Genomic DNA, 21,201 nt, shown 5'->3' on the forward strand with positions numbered 1-21,201 from the left:
TCAACTTGCTTTGAAAGTGTATCCCTTACCTCATGTCTACCCAATGATATAAGATTCCTCTCAAACATAGGTACATACCTTACATCACCAAGCCTTCTTTTGACACCTCCATGTGTCTCAATTTTAACCTCATTTATACCATCTACTTTCACCTTTTCATCATTTGGTAAAATAACAAGGTCATTATCACCATAACTAAGCTTAGTAAATTTTTCCTTCTCACAACAAATGTGGAATAGGCAACCGGAGTTTATTACCCATCCCTTACTATGAACCACTCCCCCATTAACTAAATAGAGCCCCATCATAGTCATCATCACCAACAAAGCCTAGATCGACACTCCCGCTACTCTCACTCTCATTTCTCCCACCATCCCTTAAGTTTCTCATTCTCTTAAGGTCCTCATTAAATTTCTTGCACATCATTTGTATGTGTCCCTTCTTCTTACAAGTAACACTCTTTGTCACTAAGGTCACCCTTCCCATGAAACTTACCCCTTCCTTGATATCTCTTTTCCTTGGTTCTCGCTCTATTAGAACCCTCACTAAGCAAGTCATCCCCAACACTCTTCTTTTCTTCCCCCTCCTTCTCACCATAAACCTATCATTCTCTCTCAACACCGCCAATGCTTGATCAAGAGTATAGAGTCCCTACCTATGAGCAATGTTTGGACTATATTTCTATAGTCCTTGGGAAGTGAAGCCAAAAGTAGTAAAGTTTGCTCTTCATCTGTCAACTTTTCATTCGCATTCAACAATTGGTAGACCAATTTGTTAATGTGTTAATGTGGTCTGGCGTTGTTGTATCTTCATCCTTCATGAGTTGATACAACTCCCTCCTCAAGCAAAGTTTGTTTGGTAGGATTTTAGAAGCATACACGGTTTGTAGTTTTTCTAACAACTCACCGGGATCGGTCTCTTTCAAGCAGTGATACTTGATTTTGAGTGCAATGGCAAGCCGGATTGTGTTTACCGCCTTCTTTTTCATTTGTGCCCATTTCGCCTCTTCCTCTTCAGCATTATTTGGCCTCTCCTTCAATAGTGCATCATCGATGCCTTGTTGCATCAAATATCCTCCACCGAACTCTTTCATATGGCAAAGTTGATTCGCCCATCAAACAATAGAATATGGAACTTTTCACTCATTGTGTTTTTCTCGCTCTATAATCTCGCTTTCTCTGACTAGTGTGCCCAAGACGCACTCCCCGCTCTGATACCAATTGAAATGAAAGCCTCAACGAGGTTTAACAATGGAAAACAAAATGAAAATCAAAGCAAAAAATGAACACAAGTGTTTATGAGGTATCTTGGATACCTCCCCCTCAAATATAGTTTATTATATTGAATTCAACAATTACAAATATAATGAATCATCCCTTATCCAAGATCACAAAATGCTAATTCTATGTAGAACACTCAAGTTTTAATAAAGAATAGCTCTCTCAACAATATGTGTTTGTGGTGAATGAATCTATGAGTGATGAATTCTATTTATAGGCAAGACATTCATCACTCTTAAAATTCCCTCATAAATCACCATAAACTCACCTGTAACACCCTACAATTAGCATGCCAATTAGTATGACATTAAACAACACAATAAACAACAAAGTAATGCACCCATTCTTTGCAAACGTAGACCAAAAAACCAGAAACAGAGTCCAATGCAAAGTGCTCGAACGAGCCAAGCATGTGCTCGAACAGCACTGAGTTCAGAAGCTGTTGTTGGCTGTACACGAGGCAGCTCGAACGAGCAACAGGTCGAGCCCCTCATTATTGTTTTTCTTGTTGCTTTGCTCAAGCAACGTTCAATCCATGCCTTGACTCGTTCAAAGCATGGTTCCCACCATTAGTGAAGTTTCATTTGCCCCACGTTAAGCACCTCAAGTATCGTTCCAAACCTTAAACCAACGCAACTCGACTCATCCTCACCATCCTCCTCTAATGTACATGATAAGGCATGTTCGATAATATGTTTAAAGTTAACGTCATTGTCACGAATGTTGGTACTTGCATTAACAAGAAGAAATGAGTCGAAAAGACTCAAACGTTCAACGATTTTGAGGGAAAATCTAACATATTTACTTTTGGTCACAAGTTTGATATACAATACAGAATGGTGGTGCACGACTAGTGTCATCATAAAGATAATTTCAAGAACTTTCCAAGGACATATTATACGCCTCAAATGAGACCCGAACAAAAAGTTATAGCTAAAGTAAGTCAATAGACCACAAATAGATCGTTAGTAACAATGACCCATTTGCTGTTGACTTCTTTTTGACTTATTTATAAACGAGTCGTTGTTAGTAAGAACAACCCAATCTTTTCTAACCGACTTAAAACGACTTATTGCTTATCACAGGCACAGATGAAGAGAAGCAAACTTTGAAGAATTAATTTCCTAAAACCTTTTTAAATAAAAAAAAAAGGCTCAATTATTTAGAAAGTTCAGATTTAGAGCAGCTTACGATTTTGACTCAGTTCACTGTCCTAGCCAATGAACCTGAATGAATCACATTCACCCAATAACTTTTAACTAAATACATCCATGAATCAGTCAGTTTTGCAAACACTCAGAGAAGTATTGAAAAGATTAGTAAATTGGTGAAAAAATAGTAGCTTAAAGTTAGAAGTTACAGTAAAAAGAATGAAAATGGAATAACAAATCCAATTTGGCTCACTACAATTACATCTACATAGACTTGGCCACCACCATCACACCAGAAGTTCAATCGACTATGTAAAGTAAAAACAAATTTCGTCTAAACTATAAAAAGGGAGCCCTTAAGGAAATGCTAAGTTATGACCCTTGAAATAACTACAACCTACATGAAGAGACCCATCATAATTAATTACCAAAATACAATGCCTACAATGTAAACAAACCTGTAGTTTTTTACCTGTAATTTATGCGACTAGATAAGCTATAATGTAGGACCTGCTCGAGAAATACAACAAGAATATGTCCGCACATTTGTTGACCTTTAATCCTTTGGTACTCTGGATTCTGAAGCATTTTCTTTCGGTAATGGCATAGAAGGTCTCATTTTGAAATCGCCAGACAGCTGAGAAAGCTGGGTCAGATCCTGCTGTTGTTGAAGCTGATGAAGTTGGTGCTGCTGATACTGGTGTTGCTTCTGTGAATGAATCTGTAGCTGTTGGAACTGTTGCGTAGTTAGTAAATTATGCATTGCCTGATTGTTTGGATTGAACAGCTGACTGCCCGTGAATGACGTTGGGAAGTTCATCATAGATCCACCATTGGACATAGCTTGACCAGTCAGCATTTTGAAATGCTGAATCTCGTCTTTCAATGTTTCATTCAGTGCTGCACAAGATAATAACAGGCCATCAAAAAAGTGAATCAAAGACTTTTGCTATCATTTCATTTCATATATAACATGCATGATATGGCAGCCCTCAACATTAGAATCATGCTTCAACTATTCAAGAGGATAAGGCTCAAATTAAAGAGACTCTTCATCCCTTTAGTCTTTACTTTTGCCCCACATACTATCTCTGAGTCAAATTAGTTGTTATACTTGCATAGTAACAACTATTCATTAATCATCATTGATTTACTTCTAATTATTTGTGTATAAGAAAACACAGTCAAATGGGATTTTGTTTGATGTGTCTCAACGCATATTTTCATAAGGTCAACTTAATAATTTTACTCATATGGAATTAAAATTTTTAAGCGTCAAAATAATGCAATTAATATATGAAGCTAAAAGTAGAAATATTGAGAGATAGGATATAAAGGTATGAATACAAAAATCACTGAGAACCAGAATCTCTTCCTATAAACAGGTTCAGGAACATTTAACCAATGTAAATCTTCCAACTCAGTCATAAAACTGTTTGCAAAGTTTTTACAAACGTTTACTTCATTAAGGAACAATAATTTATCATGACGACCTCCACAAACTACCTTGTGGAATTTAAACTATGTTCTCAAGCAGAGGAGAAACCAGTGATCCCAAAATTTTAGCTAATACTGAAGGATAGTCTAGGAACCACAATATACAAGAATAACAAAGCCAACGCTTTAGTTCCAAAAGATTGGCGTTATATCAGTTTCAATGGGTGTCCACATGGATTCTCCTTCTCCATTCGTTCTGATTTTCAACCATCTTAATTTGTAATTCTAACTCATTCATATCCTTTTCCACTCTTGGAGGCTCCAAGTCATCTTCGATTTCTCTCGCCTTCTTTTTAAGTCTCCTAGCCCCAAATTTCTATCTTCTTAGCTAGTTCACTAACACATCGTCATTGCACATGCCCAAACTATCTTAAACGATAACCTTTCATCTTTTTCTCAATATTTTCAACTCTTAAACTCTTTCTTAAATCTGCGTTTCGAAGTCTATTCCTTAAGGTATGCCTACTCATCCATCGAAGCATTCACATTTCCGCTACTCCCATCTATCTACTATGATCAGATTTAAAAGCCCAACATTCCGATACATACAATAGCAATGGTCTAATAGTCATTCGGTAAAACTTATCCTTTAACTTAAAGGGCACACCTTGATAACATAATATTCCATAGTCGCTCTCCATTTTTGTCACGTGCACTTAAATCTAAGGGTCACACTTAATTTTATGGTTCACATCTTGTAGGATGTCCCCACTACTTTGAAATATGGACTCGATGTATCGGAAACATCCACTTGAAGCAATTTCTAAATGCAAAAACAACTTAGGAATTTAGAATTCACAAGTAACTTCCTACACTGCATAAATCAATTACCATACCCGCCCTTTAGTTATTTGGAATTTCAATGGTATTGAAAATTTATTAATGTCAAACAAACTGCAGTAATTCATAGAAAACTAATGAAGAAATAAATTTCTAGGAATTAGAACTTCCAATGGGAATTACTTCCTACGTCAAACAAACGACCTCTATAGCATCAAAACGGATGTCCAAATTAGATCTTATCAGATAGGAACCAATGGTCCTACTAAGCAGACACCAAATATCTACAGTATCCAAGAATCAATTAGGCCGCAAAACAAGGCAAGGTTCTCACTTTAGCCGGTTTAAGGTAGAGTACAATAGAGATCACCTTAGCCATGAAAAGAATTTCATGACCCAAGATGAAAAATCCGCCCAAATCAGTTTAACACGACTATATCATAAAGGTTTTTGAGGTTACTACAACCGTCTAAGACAACTGGAAATTTGCGATTGGCCCAAAACGAAACTGAATCCACATTTTCATCAGGGACCCAAGGTCTTCAATCAACAAAGAGGATAGGTTCGGCAGGTTTCATGCATTGTGATACTCGTGTTTCAATTCTATTATGCGTTGATTCTTTCCAAAGCAATAGCCTAGCTTCCCAACAATGCTAACCCATAAAATAGCCTATGTGAGTTATAAGGTGTGATTAAAATCACCTCATGAGTCATCCTAGAATTGATTGTATATCCTAATTTGTTTCATTATGCCCACTCATGTGCTTCACTATCAGCACCACAAAATCAATTACGACAACTACAAAGCTAGAATAACTGCTTTCTACTGCTTGTCCCATAAAAATGTCTGCAGTTTGATCCTAAACGTACCAATACAATTTTCATCCTTCACAAAAGTAACTTAATCCTTAAAGTGAATACTTTTATTATGTTAAACTTCCCTTATTTCTTATGCATAGTTCAATCACAGTTCAGGGTGACAGACTGACAGGAGGCACTTAGCGCAACATGGTGCTTGAAACTAAAGTTGAAGCATGACTGGGTTAAAGTAAAAACAGAAGCAATCTCCTTAAGTCCTTTATACTAAATTCTAGAATATGATTCAAGATAGATACAGGTTGAATGGTCTTTCACACCTCAGCTCTTACTAAGCAATACATACCGATCAATAAACCTAATTCAAACTTCAGAAAATTACAATGAAGTCTAGATCGAGCGTTTTTCCGTCATAGCATATCCGCCGTCCTCTCCTTTAAGTTAGCAACAGTGACTGAAAAGAGCTCTCGTATTATTTGGACAGTGTTGCAAACTCATAAAAGTCGACCCCAATCTTTTGAGATCAAGGCTTCGCATTATTATCATTGTTGCAAACTCAAAGGCCGAAGAAGAGCCAACTAAACTATAGGGGGGGGAGGGGGAATAGCATCCACAAAAGGAGGTGGATTCTTCCTTTTAAAGGAAAAAACTTACACGATTACGTGAAAGACTGGGATCTTCAAAAGCTTGCATTCTTGTCACAGTCATGGCATGATAATAAATTACTAAAAAATGACTTTTGTAACAGTTACATGTTATTACAGCCAATATAATACATGTACATGATGAGTGAAATAAGGTGGTAGTTGGTACCCTGCCTAACAAATTGGAATAAGGTAAAAAAGGTCTTACCATCCTGCAAGTGAACTTGCTGCTCCATTGTCTGTAGACGCAACTTTAACTCATTGTTTTCAGCAGTAAGGCCATTTGTGTCTCTCTGTGGAGGAATAAACAGATTATCAAACTCTAAAATTCATGTTAAGAGGGAAATAAACAGATAATAACATGCCAACAAAAAATCAACATCATTATAGCAAGTGCAATAGCAATGAAAGATGATACAAACAAACAAAAAAATAAACGGACAATCACAGAGTACATTAAAGATTTGCCTCTAAACTCTGAAGCAAAGTCCCAAAATGTAAGTTACCTGCAGCAGGGTCAATTGAGCAGATAAAGAAGTTGCTTCAGTTTGCAATGTTTGGACTTTCCGCTCTAGTTCTGCAATGTATCGCATCTTCCTTTCTTTCGATCTTGCAGCTGACTGCCTATTTGCCCAGATTCTACTCATGCAAAACAAAGGAGAATAATCATATCACGAGCATCACAAAACTTGGCAGAACTCATCTATTGACAATGCATTACAAGCAGACTAAAAAGAATAAATTTTGTGCACTAAATTTTTAAAAACTAGAAAAAGGAATTGAATGAATGAACCGAATCGAACATTTTGAATGGAGGTTCCCTCCATATAAAAAAGGCCATAGCAAACACGGAGTTACATTCTCTACCAGCTAAATTGAGGGACATAAATTATAGTCACGAAGCAATATCATTGATCCTTTAATACAATCAAAATCTAAAGGACCATGTACTCTATATTGACAATTTTCATTTTCTTATTTGTGGTATCCAAGACAAAGTGAATGTTCCCTATGTATGAGCATCAAGACTAGAAACCCAATTCCCTTAGATGATATCATGACAGACTTCAACAGTTTGAGGTCAGCGTCTTCCTCAGGACATATAATCATGTGCAGCAACGAAAACCCCTTAAGGCTTAAACTAAAATAATTTGTTTTAAAGGAGAAAGAGGACAATGTATAAATTTCAAGAAAGGAAAATCATACTAAAAATTTGCATTAAAATATCATGAGATCCAAGAATGTAAAATTCCACCAATCTGAATCCTATAAACCCTTTAGAATCAATAGTTTCCTGAAAGGACCAAAAAAGGATCAAAAAAATATGAAAGCAGTGAAAGACTAATGATGAACAAAATACTGGTTAAGACTAATCAGGCAACAAATCGTAAAAAAATGGAAGCAACCATTTTCAGCCATATGGACTGAATTAGTATATTTTCAAATTTGGAACCAAACCTTGCTTGGTTTGACGCTGTCATGGCTTTCCTTTGTTAATTGGGATAAGAAATGTATTCGCTTTGTGTTACAGGTTGTTTATAATCTTGAAGAGGTATATATAACAAAAATTTGTAATGAAAAATCCTATTTGATTAGTTTTTTTTGTTGAGACTGGTAGTTTGCTTGGGATAAGTAACTGCATGCCATTAATTTATAACACGTGGCAAAGACGCACCATAGTAATTAATGACAAGAACAAAATACCATATATGACAAGGATTTGTAACCGTTATTTTATTTGTTTTCCCTTGGAAAGACAAACAGAAAGAAAATTTGGCTTTCAAATAGTGGAACTGCAATTTCTATATCGTTGTTTTGTAACGGATAGTGAGGTCACACTATATTGGCAAGGCTACCATACATAACAAGGATTTGTAACGTAGAATTTTGAATTGCTATGCCAATAATTTAAGACAGGACCATAATGACAAGATGATACAATATGTGTCAACGATTTATACCAGAGCTTTTTTATTAGTTTCTCATGGAAAAACAAATAAGATGTTTTTATTTTTATAGAAGAACACTAAAAAATCTACATCGGAATTTGTAATGCATGGAGTGGTCACACCACAATCACAATGGCAACACAACCAATCTACCATATACAAGAATTTGTTACAAGTACTATTAAAAAAAAAATCAATCTTCAAGACTTTCGAATTAATTTGTCTACTAATACGTAATCGGTGATTTATTTTTGACTAGGGCCAAAGTCCATTTTCGAAAAGATGTATCTTGTTAAGGAAAAAACAAGCTTCACAATAAAATTTTATTTTAAAATTAATCAAGTGTTCCACTTTCAATGTAATTTTCCTAATCAAAAGCATGCGGTTTGGGTAAATCAAAAAGTAGAAGTTCAACTTCCAATTGGAGCACTATTTACTCCAAACATTTACTATGCTCCCCCCTTTGACGTTTAAACATTATTTCAAAATATCCTACCTTGAGGATGTAAATTACATTGGACATTAGAAAAGACATATAATCTCTGTTTTACAATGCGCACGCCGCACCAAGGCACAAAAGGGTCTTGACACCTAGGAATTAGCGCGAGCTTTCATAGACAAGACACATCTTTTGGCTCAAAAGCTTAGTAAAAACTTCTTTAACACATTAGATGCTTAAAATAGAATAATGTTCGTATTATAATTCAATCAAATATCTAAAAGGTTTGTTACCTTTGAGCTAAGCTACTAACATAGTGCAAAATAACACAAGAGGGTATCTAAACCTACATCTTAAAGCAATGTGTTTAATTCTTAAAAAAAAGAAAAGACAAAAATGAATGATTTATAGAAGAATAAAAATAAAAGATGTCGAAGAAAGGAAAATAAATTGAAAAGAGAAATTGAAAGAAGAAAAACAGAAGAAAATCATAAGAGAAAACAAATAGACACATTAATAATCGAAAATGGAATTTGAAAGAAGAAAAAACTAGAAGACAAAAGTAGATTAAAAAAAAAAAAAATCAAAGTCATAGGAGGAGAAGAAAAAATCTAAAAGAACTGAAAAAATAAAAAGAATCCACAAGAAATGAAGAAATAAGATAGAAAAAGAAAAAAGAAAAAAAAAAGGGTATTTAGTTGAGTGAAGGTATTGTTAGAAAAATCCACAACGTTGTAATATGATAAGCACATCCTTAATTTGCCTCTCTTCTTTTTTTCACTCTTTGTAAACAAGAACAAGTCCTTCATTTTTCTTATTTTTCTTCAAAGAAGGCAACTTTTTTTGTCTAATTACATGGAAAATTATTCAAAAATAAAGTTCCCCGATAAAACAACAAAAGCACATATAGCGCAAAAAGCTTAAGGTGCATGAAATGGAAAAAGACGCACAAAAACACGCTCCTTCTCGCTAAGCCCAAACTAAAAAGCAATTTTTCTAGAGTATCTATCTAAGGTGTACTTGTAAAACTAATAATACAATCAATGTGAGCTTACTTTTACAAAATATGAATGCTCTTTTAGATAAATGTTAATGGGAGCGAACTATTAATGATTTTGTACCAATCACACATGTTGATTCTCCTCAGAGCCCCAATTATTTCAACCATCCCCACTCACCTCCCTCACCTCCCTCACCCCCACCTCACCATTGTGACCAAAATGTAAAAATGCAATAACAATCATGATCGTAGTACCGAAACGATGACATTGTTATCATAATGTCTAATATTGGTGGAAACTATAAGATATCCCTTAACACAGCTAAAAACACAGGTTTTTTACACCTTTACAACGCAAAAAATATTAATTTGTTTGTTTTGCAAAACCTTCACGACGTAGCCAATACGATGCGATGTGGCCTTATTTTTACACTAGGGTTGTGGATCCTCTAGCATAAAATGCTTTTCATAAGAGATGAATCACATTTAGGAGTGAACAAACTAGATTGTCCTATTTCAAAACTAATAGTATTGCAAACACATTTTGCAACAAACATCCCCTATTCCCCTAGCATGAAGCACATTCTCTAATACATCAATCACATTTGCAGTATAGAACTAGACTCCATTGTTTTTCCTATTTCAAAATTAAAGTATACCAAACGCATTTTGCAACACCATCCCCCTACTTTTAGCTCACTTTCTTAGTAGATTTTTAAAGGACTACATGCATAACAACTCATCCTTTATTTTAATCTTACAATAGAAACTTTCTTAGTAGATTTTTGAAGAAAACCAAAGGTCTTAGTCATAATTTGCACAATTGAATTCTCTAAGTAAAAGCATGGATTCCATTAGCATTCTCATTTGTTATTTTGAATGAGTTGCAGATTTACAAGATAATTATAGAATTTCATTTAAACGAAAAAAAATTCCAACAAATATTTACAAAGACAATCAAACTATAGTGAAATTTGATGATAAATATCATTTGAAACCAGAGGTGTTAATAACTAAAGACAAGGGAACATGAAAGATGAGAGACTCAGAACACAAATACAACCATGGGTCCAACCCACAAAAGATGTTACATTAATGGCATAACATCTAGTCATCATAGGTGGTGTCCGATAATTTTAAATTCTACCTTTCCAAGGCATACTTTTACTCTATCCACATTGAATAGTGCCCTAGTGTCAAACATTTGTAGCTCTTACAATGTTATGGGCACTATTGCAACAAAAAACTTAAAAACCAACCAAAAGTTGCAAATTCACAAACCAAAAGTTGTAAACTCATTTGCATCTAGATAGTGTATCCCAGCAAGTCAAATGATGGTTTTCTGATGAAAGGATCTTTCCAAACCATTCCTCACCAGACCTCATACCACATTCAAATCTCTAAAAGCTAGTTCCAAAAGAGACTGACATGTTCTAAGCTTGTAGCAAGAAATATGATACCATATAATGACCTTCCCATACATCAAATGACAGTTTAACTCAATTTGTAATACCACATTGGAACATGAATACAAGATAACTACTTAGTCCACCAATTACACCTCTATGGCACTCTTATCTACCCACTAATATGAATCATAGCCTAAACATACCCCTCAATAATATATTACTTAGTAATAGGTGTTACAAGTACCAAGAACTCACAAGCCAGAGTATAACAATTCCTAAAAGAGCCAATACATAGAGCATCTCCCATTAAATTACTAGAATCCTTCTAAACTCATACAAGCAAGATACCAATTATGATTACAACATTATACGAACTACTATTTCAATTGCCGTTCATAATAATTGAGCTACATAGCCAATCATATACATGCATTTCATATATATATAACACTAAAATTTCATGATTCACAATCCGTCTAAAATCAGGCAATTCTTTTTATATCTAAATAACCTATACTCACATTGAAAACTATTTACAAAAGCAACAAAACCAAGAACGCTTTCTTAAATTCCCAAGAAGAATATTACCTCTTAGCGCGCTTAGGATCAATAAGAGCAAGTTCAGCAAGCTTAGCAGCAGACATAGCCTTCTTAGCATCAGCAGGGGAAGCCTCTTCACCACCAGAAACAAGCATTTCTGGTTTAATTGTCATAGAACCATCCATAGATTGACTATGCTGATGCCTCGGCCTTGGCCCGAGCCCGGAAGAGGTCTCTCCCACCTGAATCTCAGTCGAAGTGGCAGAATTGACCTTATCCATATCAATGTACATGGAAAACAAATCTTCCTCAGTTTCATCCGACAATGAAGGCCCATCAGGCCCACCTCCGACAACACCAAGATCGCTATCGAAACTTATATCGTCAGGAAGAGTAAGAATCTCAGAATGAGCTCTTCTATGACCCATATTCTTGGGCGGATTATCCGGCATTCGGCTCAAATCATGGCTAAACGACGTGGTTTGAGATGGTTGCTGCTGAGGCGAAGGAGAAGACGATGAAGAGCAAGGAGGGAATGGCGAGAATCTACCAGTAGCCGTAGGCGGTAATCCACCACCTCCTGGAAGTTTCTCTTTGTCCATTTGCTGAAACCCTTAATATGTTGAATTGGAAGGAAAAAAAGAGGGGAAATATAAACCTTAGACAACAATGAGTTTTTCCATGGATAGAGATCTCATCAGAGTAAAAGGAAAAAAAAGAAAAACTTGTATGTGATGTACAATGGAGGAAGAAACGAGAGATTAAGTTAATGGGAAATTGAAATTCCAACAACTTTTAACAAGGCGAGTAAAAGAAGAACGATAACATAGAATTGAAGGAGACTTTTTATTTCAGCAGATGGATGGTGAGACCAGCGCTGCACCAGACTCCAGACTCCAGACTCCAGACTACACACTTAATGAAAACTTCTTGCTAAATAATGTGATTTGTGAATATTTATTAGGAGTAGGTGATACCATTTACTTGGTCACCGCCTTCTGATTTTAATTTATTTTTTTATTTTGTTTATTTTAATAATTTTATTTGGTAAAAATCTATAAAACCATCATTTGCAATTAATGCAATTGTATATTATATATATATATATATATATATATATATATATATATATATATATATATATATATATATATGATTTGATCTAATAAAAAGAATTTTGAAAACTTACTTTTTATATTTAAAATCATAATTAATGCAAAACTCTATAAAATTGCTATGTGGAATTTTTCAATTCTATTATATTATTGTATGATAAGATTATTTTTTGTTTTTATGGTGATTTAAAAATCTCAATGAGTGAATAGTAATTTCTCCTCACTTATTACATACCACTCCACCTTGAACACTAACATATATGGAGAACCAATGCCTATGAGGTGTAACATGAAAAGAACTACCCGAATCAAGAATCCATCTATCATAAGTGAAACAGTCGCATTATTATGAGATTTCATTAGTCGTTTTTAGCGCCTAATTTTTTTTATATATTTGTTCGTTACTAATTATAATTTAATTAGTGATGGTAGTAATTTGAAAAATCCCTACGATGATTAGAAACTTATTAATTCGTAACGTGATTATGAATCGTAACAAGTAACATAAACTTTGGAGGTAAAACTTAAAATTGAGCAACTACCCATAATAGTTTGAAAAAAATTTAATTATTACCTGAGCATGTTATTTAACCATGATGGGAGTAAATTAAATATTTCATACACATATACAAGTGATTTTTAAACATGAAATACAAGTTACATAACTTGTTACATATACAACAATTTTCACCCAAACTTTAAACTAACTTAAATAAACCTTTCTTACACCATAATAGACCAAATTGAGGACAAAAAACACCCCAAATCAGCCCCAAACAACAGCCAATATGGCTGTCCCCAATCCCCTTAGTAGCTCCTTGTTCACATACACACTCAAGCCAATCACACTACCTAAAACCCCTTTTGTTCTACCCAAAGCTTGTGCATCATTACAAGCATGCAAGAGGTAAATATTTAAAGCAAAAACACTCTATTTTCTGAATAGTGAATCAGCCATAAACCCTAACACATTGCTCCCAAGTTTATCCATGAACAAACACTAGAATCTTTCAAACTTTCAACTACTAAAACACCTTCTTTTGTCATCAAATCTTCTTCAAAAACCCATCTAAAACTTCTGAAAATTTATGTTTATAAACTCAAATCTCCTATAAAAATAATCTTCATTTCAAGAGCTTTTCATAGACACCAAACTTGAAGAAATTCATCAAGTATAGAGTAAGTTATGTTCATTTCTTTCTTCCACTACTTTTTACTAGAACTTGTTCATGTAAAACGTTTTTTTTACATGAATCCTTCTACAACTATGATCATCATTAAATGGGTATTTTATCTCTAAACTAAGAAAATCATCACTTATAAATCTATAAAAATCAGTCATAATAGAAAATAAGAAGATGTATTTCAACAAACATACAAATTTTCTTACTTTAAGAATTTAAGTAAAATTATGGGACTTGATTAAGTATGTTGCTCAACATAATAAGTATACTCCAAATATGTTAAGATCATCACAAGTATTAGTTTAACAACTCCAACTAAGGAAAGTAAAGTGCATGTTAGAAATCCAAAATTAATATTGATTTTTGGATGAATGCAATATGTTTAGTTGAACAATTAGAGTTGAGACTTGAAGGGCAAGGATCCGAAGTTGGAACCACTTCTAAGAACGCGTATGAGCTTACGTGGGAGCTTACGGAATAATTATATAGGCTTGAAGTCGAGGTATGTGAATGGAGTGATTTTTAAAGGATTTAAGAACAAGTTGGGAAAATTTTGTGTATAAAATTGTTTTTAAAAATAAAATTCCCAAAGAGAAGTTCTTAAATCTTGAAAAATGATATCAAAATGATAATTTTGAATATGGAATAATTTATTACATGTATTATTATTGTGAGCATCATACATGTTAATTTTATGAATTGTTGTATGTTTAAAGGCATGTTTAACACTACTACTTTGTGAAAGTTATTATGATGGAAATGATTATATGAACTTTGAAAATATTTGAAATTTATTTTAAAAGTAATTTTCAGTAGCTATATGTTAAGAAAATCTCTTGGATATTTTTGTTGAAATTTATTCGTTAAATTGATATTTTAATGGATTTTAAGGTGTTAAATACTCTTATTATAAAACATGGTATTAGATAAACTCTTGATCATCAAAACTAATTAATAAAACCATATTATAATGTCTTCAAAAAGATTTGGCCAGAATATATTTAGTTTGGAATTTTTCATGATTTTTGAGTAATCGTTAAATTGTTTATCGGTAAATTGTGAAATAGTAAAATATAAAGTAATTACCAAATAAAAAACATATGGATTTGAAATTTTTATCACATACTCATATGGACAGTAACTAAAATTCGTAAAAGTTTGGGAAGATTATATTGACGTTTAAGGACCTTAATAATTTTTATTCGGTTATTAATAATCGGTAAGTTAGAAAATGGTAAAATATAAAATAGATACTAAATGATGTCTTTTGGACATAAAAGTTTTATGAGACACTTATATAAATAGTAGATACATGTTCATATATTTATATGGATTTTCGTGACCATATATGGACTTAAATAAATTTTATTCGGTTTATCGGTAAAATAACGATATTAATTATTAAAAATGCCCCACATGATTTTTGATGGTTATTTAAAATTTTATACCCCTTAAAATAGCTTCTGAAACATCATAGAATTTTTATAATATTTTATTCGAACTCAGATAATTTTAAATCTATTCTATTCTATTTATCGATAAAATGTCAATACAAAATAATAAAACATCATACATGAATTTTATAAGTTTGAATGGCCTAAAAAATATGTTATATGACTTTTGAAACTTTGGTATAATTTTATTAAGCTAATTATTAATTATTTTTAAATTAATAATAACTTGTTTAATTATTAAAAGGGCTAATATTGATAATTAAATTTGAGTAAAAATAGAACTACATAAAAAAAATTTATAATTGTATTAGTAACCTACTGCCTCGCATTATAAAATAAGTTTAACTTAGATAGTTTATAAATTTTATGGATTTAAGACATCATTTAAATAACGGTAAATACCTAAATTGTCGAAAGTAATCGTAAAATCGTTATAAATTGGCATAACCAATTATAATCTGATGGGACAACCTTAAACTAATCAATGAAGTTCTACCAGCAATCAGATTGAAATGTCTAGCGAATGGAGTCAAAGATATTTGGATTCAACAAGATAATGCCAAGCCACATATTTTAACAAATGATCAAGCATTCAATGAAGAAGCTAACAAAGATGGATTTAACATAAGACTAGTTTGTCAATCGGCATCCAGTCCAGATATGAACATCTTAGATTTGGGTTTGTTTAGTGCACTAAATCAATTCAATTCAAGTCATTCCCGAAAGACCTCAAAGATTTGATCAAGACGGTCAATGATGCATATGATACTTTTAAACCAAAACTTTTGAACTACACGTGGATACAATATCAACTATGCATGCTAGAGGTGTTGAAAGCTAGAGGTGGTAATAATTACACGAATCCACACATTGGAAAACAAAGATTGGACAGGTTGGGTATGTTGCCAAGACAATTAGAAGTTCCTCCAGAACTTATAGATGCAGTAAGTCAATTTTTATCTCATGGTATAATTAATCTTAATGATCTTCCACAAGAAGATTGAAATTAATTATCAATATGTAGAAATGGATTAACACCTGTATATTTTTGGATCACAAGTGTTGTCTAACTTTAGTTAAGTAGACATTTTGTAAATCATTACAATATTATGTAGACATGGATCAACATTTTGTAAAGGAAAGAACATTTAAGACAACATTTTGTAACTATCAACTTATGCACACCTCTCCATTTAGTCATTGAGGTGGTTATTACACACAAAAATCTAATCAAGTAAAACATCATTCATCAATCCAAGTTTCACTTGTGTATGTTTATTTAACTCTCAGAATTAAGGTTTAACATCATTTGAAATTGTACAAATGTAAGTATTTCAGCCTTAACTTAGTGCTTGAAACGCCATTGAGACAAAACACAATAACCATTGTCAAATTAGTAACTTTATTAAGTTTCAGCCTCATACTAACAAATTGGTGTGGCAATGAAACAACATCAGATAGCAAGTTATAAATATGTTAATATCTCATGCTCATGTCAAGTAAATTAAGGTGGCAATGAAACACATTACAATATACACATTTCATCAAACAAATAACAATTATCATTGAGAAAGCAGATAAGTATGGGACACAATACATAGCATAGCCAGCAAGACAACATTTTTCATCAGCATAAACATCATTATAAATAATTAAGTAAAAGTTAGAATGCTCATGTGTGAAGACCACGGATTGTCGCCTTGCGTGGCCGCTTTGGTTTAGGTTCCACCTTCTCAAATAATGCATAATCCTCCTCATCTTGTAAACCGTAGTACCAAGGTGGGAGTTCTTGTTCAGGACTATCAAGAGAAGTTAATTCCCCACAATTCAAATAATAATGATCATACCACGAATCAAATATATTGTCATATTTGATACATCCTCTTTGGACATCAGTTAATGAGTCAAGCGACTTTTCCTTTATGTCCATCTCCAAAGGCAACCAAGCAACGCATTCTTATGTAGCAACAAAAACAGAACAAAGGAAGTAGTATACCAAAATCAGAACTACATAGAATAAACTAAAATTAAAATGAATACCAAATAATAAGAACCAAAATCAGTATTAAAAAAAAACCATTTACATGAGTGTAAGATCAATACCAAAAACTTCAAACAATATAGAACAATGTAGAACATAATCAAAATCAAAATCAAATGAAAACAACATAACATAAAACTACAACAAAAGAGATCCAAAATCAGAACATAATCAAAATCAAAACAACATGCAAGATTATCATAAATGGAAAACAAATCAGAAAATAATCAAAATCAGATCATGATAATCGGATTAAAACCAGATCAAAAGGATAATCAAAATCAGAACATAATCAAAATCAAAACCAGATCAAAACAACATAACATAAAACTACAACAAAGCAGATCCAAAATCAGAACATAATCAAAATCAAAACAACATGCAAGATTATCATAAATGGAAAACAGATCAGAAAATAATCAAAATCAGATCATGATAATCGGATTAAAACCAAATCAAAAGGATAATCAAAATCAAACATAATCAAAATCAAAATCAGATCAAAAAAACATAACATAAAACTATAACAGAACAGATCCATAATCAGAACATAATCAAAATCAAAACAACATGCAAGATTATCATAAATGAAAAACAAATCAGAAAATAATCAAAATCAGATCATGATAATCGGATTAAGCCCAGATCGTAAAAATCAGAACATAATCTTACAAACCAAAACCCAGATCATAACATAAAACTACATCATGATAAACTTACAAAATAAAACCCAGATCTCATGTAAAGTTACTCGAACTAAATTAGAACCAAGAGTATAAAGATTATACCAGATCATGATTAAGCCGAAAATAAATCAAAGCCAAGGGATGAAAAACAATAAACCCATATCAGATGATTGAGAGGATCGACTCAAAAAACCTAGTTCGCATGCAAAATCAAATAATAAACCAAAGCAAATCAAAACCCCATTTCGTGAACGGTTGGAATCAACAATAAAAAACCAAAATCAAATACTTTTAACTTTGAAATCTTCAGATAATAGTGTGAGAGAGAGAGAATGAGAGAGAGGGGGGATGGACGGAATGATTTAGGGTTTGGATGGGTGAGTTTCAGTTTATATAGGGGGTGTTATTTTAGGGTTTTAAAATGAACGGTTGGGATCAACAAGATAATGCCATCTGACGGATCATATCAAACTCACCATTTATTGTAGGGAGTTGGGAAGGTAGGTTTTTAATGGGAGAATAGGTGGAGTTTGGACGGTCGGTTTTTAATGGGAGAATAGGTGGAGTTGGGACGGTGGGTTTATAATGGGAGAATAGGTGGGTTTTTAATGGGAGAAATAAATATGGAGGGAATATTAAATTTTAGTTGGGAATAAATAAATATTAAATAATGGTAGGTATAAAAGTTAATGAGGTATAGAGTAGGATAAAAATAGGGGTAATTAGAACTTTAAATGATTGTTTTATTATTAAAAATAGAAATGTAGCAAGTAATATGAAATTGCCAAAAATAGAAAATGTAGCGAGTATTATGGAATGAAGGAAGTACTAAATTCCAGTTAGTGTTGGCCTTCATAATTCAACGTGGTTACGATAAGATCTTTCACTTGACTCAGCAACAAGAACAAAATCATCATAACAATCACTACGAACAATGGTCGCCGAATCCTCATAAGAAGAAACACTCTCCTTGCCTTTGTTCTTACCCTTCACTGGGCAATCCCTCTTCACACGGCCCTTCTTTTGACAATTATGTCATATGACATTCTTGCCCCAAGACTTAGAACTACCCTTCCCATAAGGTCTACCCTTTCCTACAAGGCCCTCACCATCATGTGAGTATTTGTCACTCTTAGTCAATTGATTCTCAATCAACTCCCTTTGTAGTAAAGCCCCCTTTACATCCTTAAGAGTCAACACATCCTTTCCATACAAGAATGTCTCTCTAAAATGCTTGTACTCCTTAGGTAGGGAGCATAACAATTTTATCGCAAGGTCCTCATCATCAAGATTCGTATCAAAGGCTAGATAACTCCATCGCAATCGAATCAAATTCATCTATATGTGATTTAAGAGAACTACCTTCCTCAAGATGAAGAACATGAAGCTTACTCCACAATAACAAGCGATTTGCCACCGATTTAGTCATGTGCAATTACTCTAGCTTCAACCAAAGACACGTCGTTGTTTCCTCCTTTGCAACCTCTCTAAGTACACTATTAGAAGACACAAATGTATTATGGAAAGTGCCTTCAAATCCATCTTTTCAAAATCTTCCATGAACATTCTTAGAGGTTTCTTGGACTTCACCAATAAAGCTTTCTCATACCCATTTTGCACCAAGATAGCCTTCATCATAAGTTTTCATAACCCAAAATGAACATTCCTATCAAACAACTCTATCTCAAACTTTGTAACACCCATGGCTACTAAGAACCAAATCAAGAATCTCCAAACAAACCCCAAATCAATGGAATTCTAAGTTTCCCAAGGATTTCAACTCAAGCTCTTGGTACCAATTGTTAGAGCAAATGCTCTTCAATGGAGATTCTAAAATACAAAAAATGATAAAGATTGCAAAAATGTAAAGAAATAATCAAACACACCAAGAATTGGAAGGTGGGAAAATCCTAATATCAAATTGATATTAGACTATAAAACCCGCCCAATGAATGAAGACAATTGTATTGATAAGTTCTTGATTACACACACTAATCAATCTTACAATGGAGATGAAAAACTATAGAGATTACAAGAGTAATTGAAAATCACTAATTTACTCAAGAACCCTAATTAGTGGCCCTCTCTATCTAGATCAATCTCACTTGTGTTTCTCTCTCTTGATTACAATGTAATTCACCCAAATGATGTTTATATGAGTATTTATAAGGCTAGGGAAGGATGAACAACAAGCAAAAAAGGCACGTGCAAAACATAAGCTAAAACAGAATGTTGCACTCGAAGCCTTGTAAACTGCTCGAATGGGAGCTTGGGTCAATCGCAGCTACTTGACTGGTCGAGTCACCTTCAGTTGGTCGAGCCAATGTGCTCGAGGGGGTCGAATGAAGGTACAGATGCATTCTGATCTTGAGCTTCTCAATATCCTTCATAAGCCCATATATACCAATCAAGCACAAATACTCCACAACATCAACCCAAAACACATTTAGAGTATGAGTCACAACATAACAAACTTAAAAGTCAAATAATTTTAATTGTGAGTTTTTTTTTTTGAGAGAAAAGTAAGGCTAAGACTCAGATAAAAAAAATTTAAAATACTAAGCGTCCTCGAACCAGGTCGGGGGAACATCCCAAACCTCATCACAAAGGCCACAAGCGGCCAATCTAGCTATTCGATGGGCAACCCCATTACAATTGCGGAAACAGAAAAGGAAAGAAAGAGACAAAAACTCATGATATAAAGAGCGGCAATTATCAATCACAGTCTAAACATGAAAACCATGTTGACCGCTGCCATTAAGAGCCTCAATCACCATCTTACAATCGCCTTCAATCTCCACATCCAACCACCCTTAGTTTTTGGCCTGATCTAAAGCCCATAGAAAAGCCTTGGCCTCGACAAGTTCAGCCGAGCCATCGAACCATATAGTTTTTGAGCCTTCCAGGAGGAAGCGCCCATCACAACCTCATGCTACAAAACCAAACCCATGCTTATCAATCTCAGGAGAGAAAGCACCATTCAGATTGATTTTGATATCCCCTTGACACGGGTGACACCAAGCAACAGAATATCGAGACTTAGCAACATCACACAGCTCAAAGGAGAGAGCTTGTTGGTACTCTTTAAGCCACTTCAAGGCCTTTCGGTGAAAAAGACTAGGGGGATCAAAAATACCCTTGAAGATAACCTCATTACGAGCCTGCCAAATCTACCAACAAAGAGTCACAAAGGATTCCACCTCGCCTTGACCCTTA

The 21,201-nt window shown here is 33.7% G+C and overlaps 1 protein-coding gene across 1 annotated transcript; it reads right to left on the bottom strand.

Moving 5' to 3' along the window:
• Window positions 1–1,565: 1,565 nt before the first annotated feature.
• LOC130807888 (probable transcription factor PosF21) lies at window positions 1,566–12,432 on the bottom strand. Its single transcript, XM_057673311.1, has 4 exons — window positions 11,554–12,432; window positions 6,675–6,807; window positions 6,377–6,461; window positions 1,566–3,331 (listed from the first exon to the last, which is right to left on the bottom strand). Exons 1-4 carry the CDS (start codon window positions 12,105–12,107, stop codon window positions 2,988–2,990), a joined length of 1,116 nt encoding a protein of 371 aa, XP_057529294.1. The 5' UTR covers window positions 12,108–12,432; the 3' UTR covers window positions 1,566–2,987.
• Between the last annotated feature and the right edge of the window lie 8,769 nt (window positions 12,433–21,201).

This window comes from Amaranthus tricolor, chromosome 1 (genome assembly GCF_026212465.1).
Source record: "Amaranthus tricolor cultivar Red isolate AtriRed21 chromosome 1, ASM2621246v1, whole genome shotgun sequence".
NCBI lineage: Eukaryota > Viridiplantae > Streptophyta > Magnoliopsida > Caryophyllales > Amaranthaceae > Amaranthus > Amaranthus tricolor.

Bases quoted from the DNA above. Each gene is read 5' to 3' on its own strand.
- LOC130807888 (XM_057673311.1), bottom strand. From the start codon at position 12,107: ATGGACAAAGAGAAACTTCCAGGAGGTGGTGGATTACCGCCTACGGCT. The intron at 6,808-11,553 runs GTAATATTCTTC...TTGCATGAGTAG, and splicing joins GATCCTAAGCGCGCTAAGAG to AATCTGGGCAAATAGGCAGT. The intron at 3,332-6,376 runs GTAAGACCTTTT...TATCTTGTGCAG, and splicing joins GCAAGTTCACTTGCAGGATG to CACTGAATGAAACATTGAAA.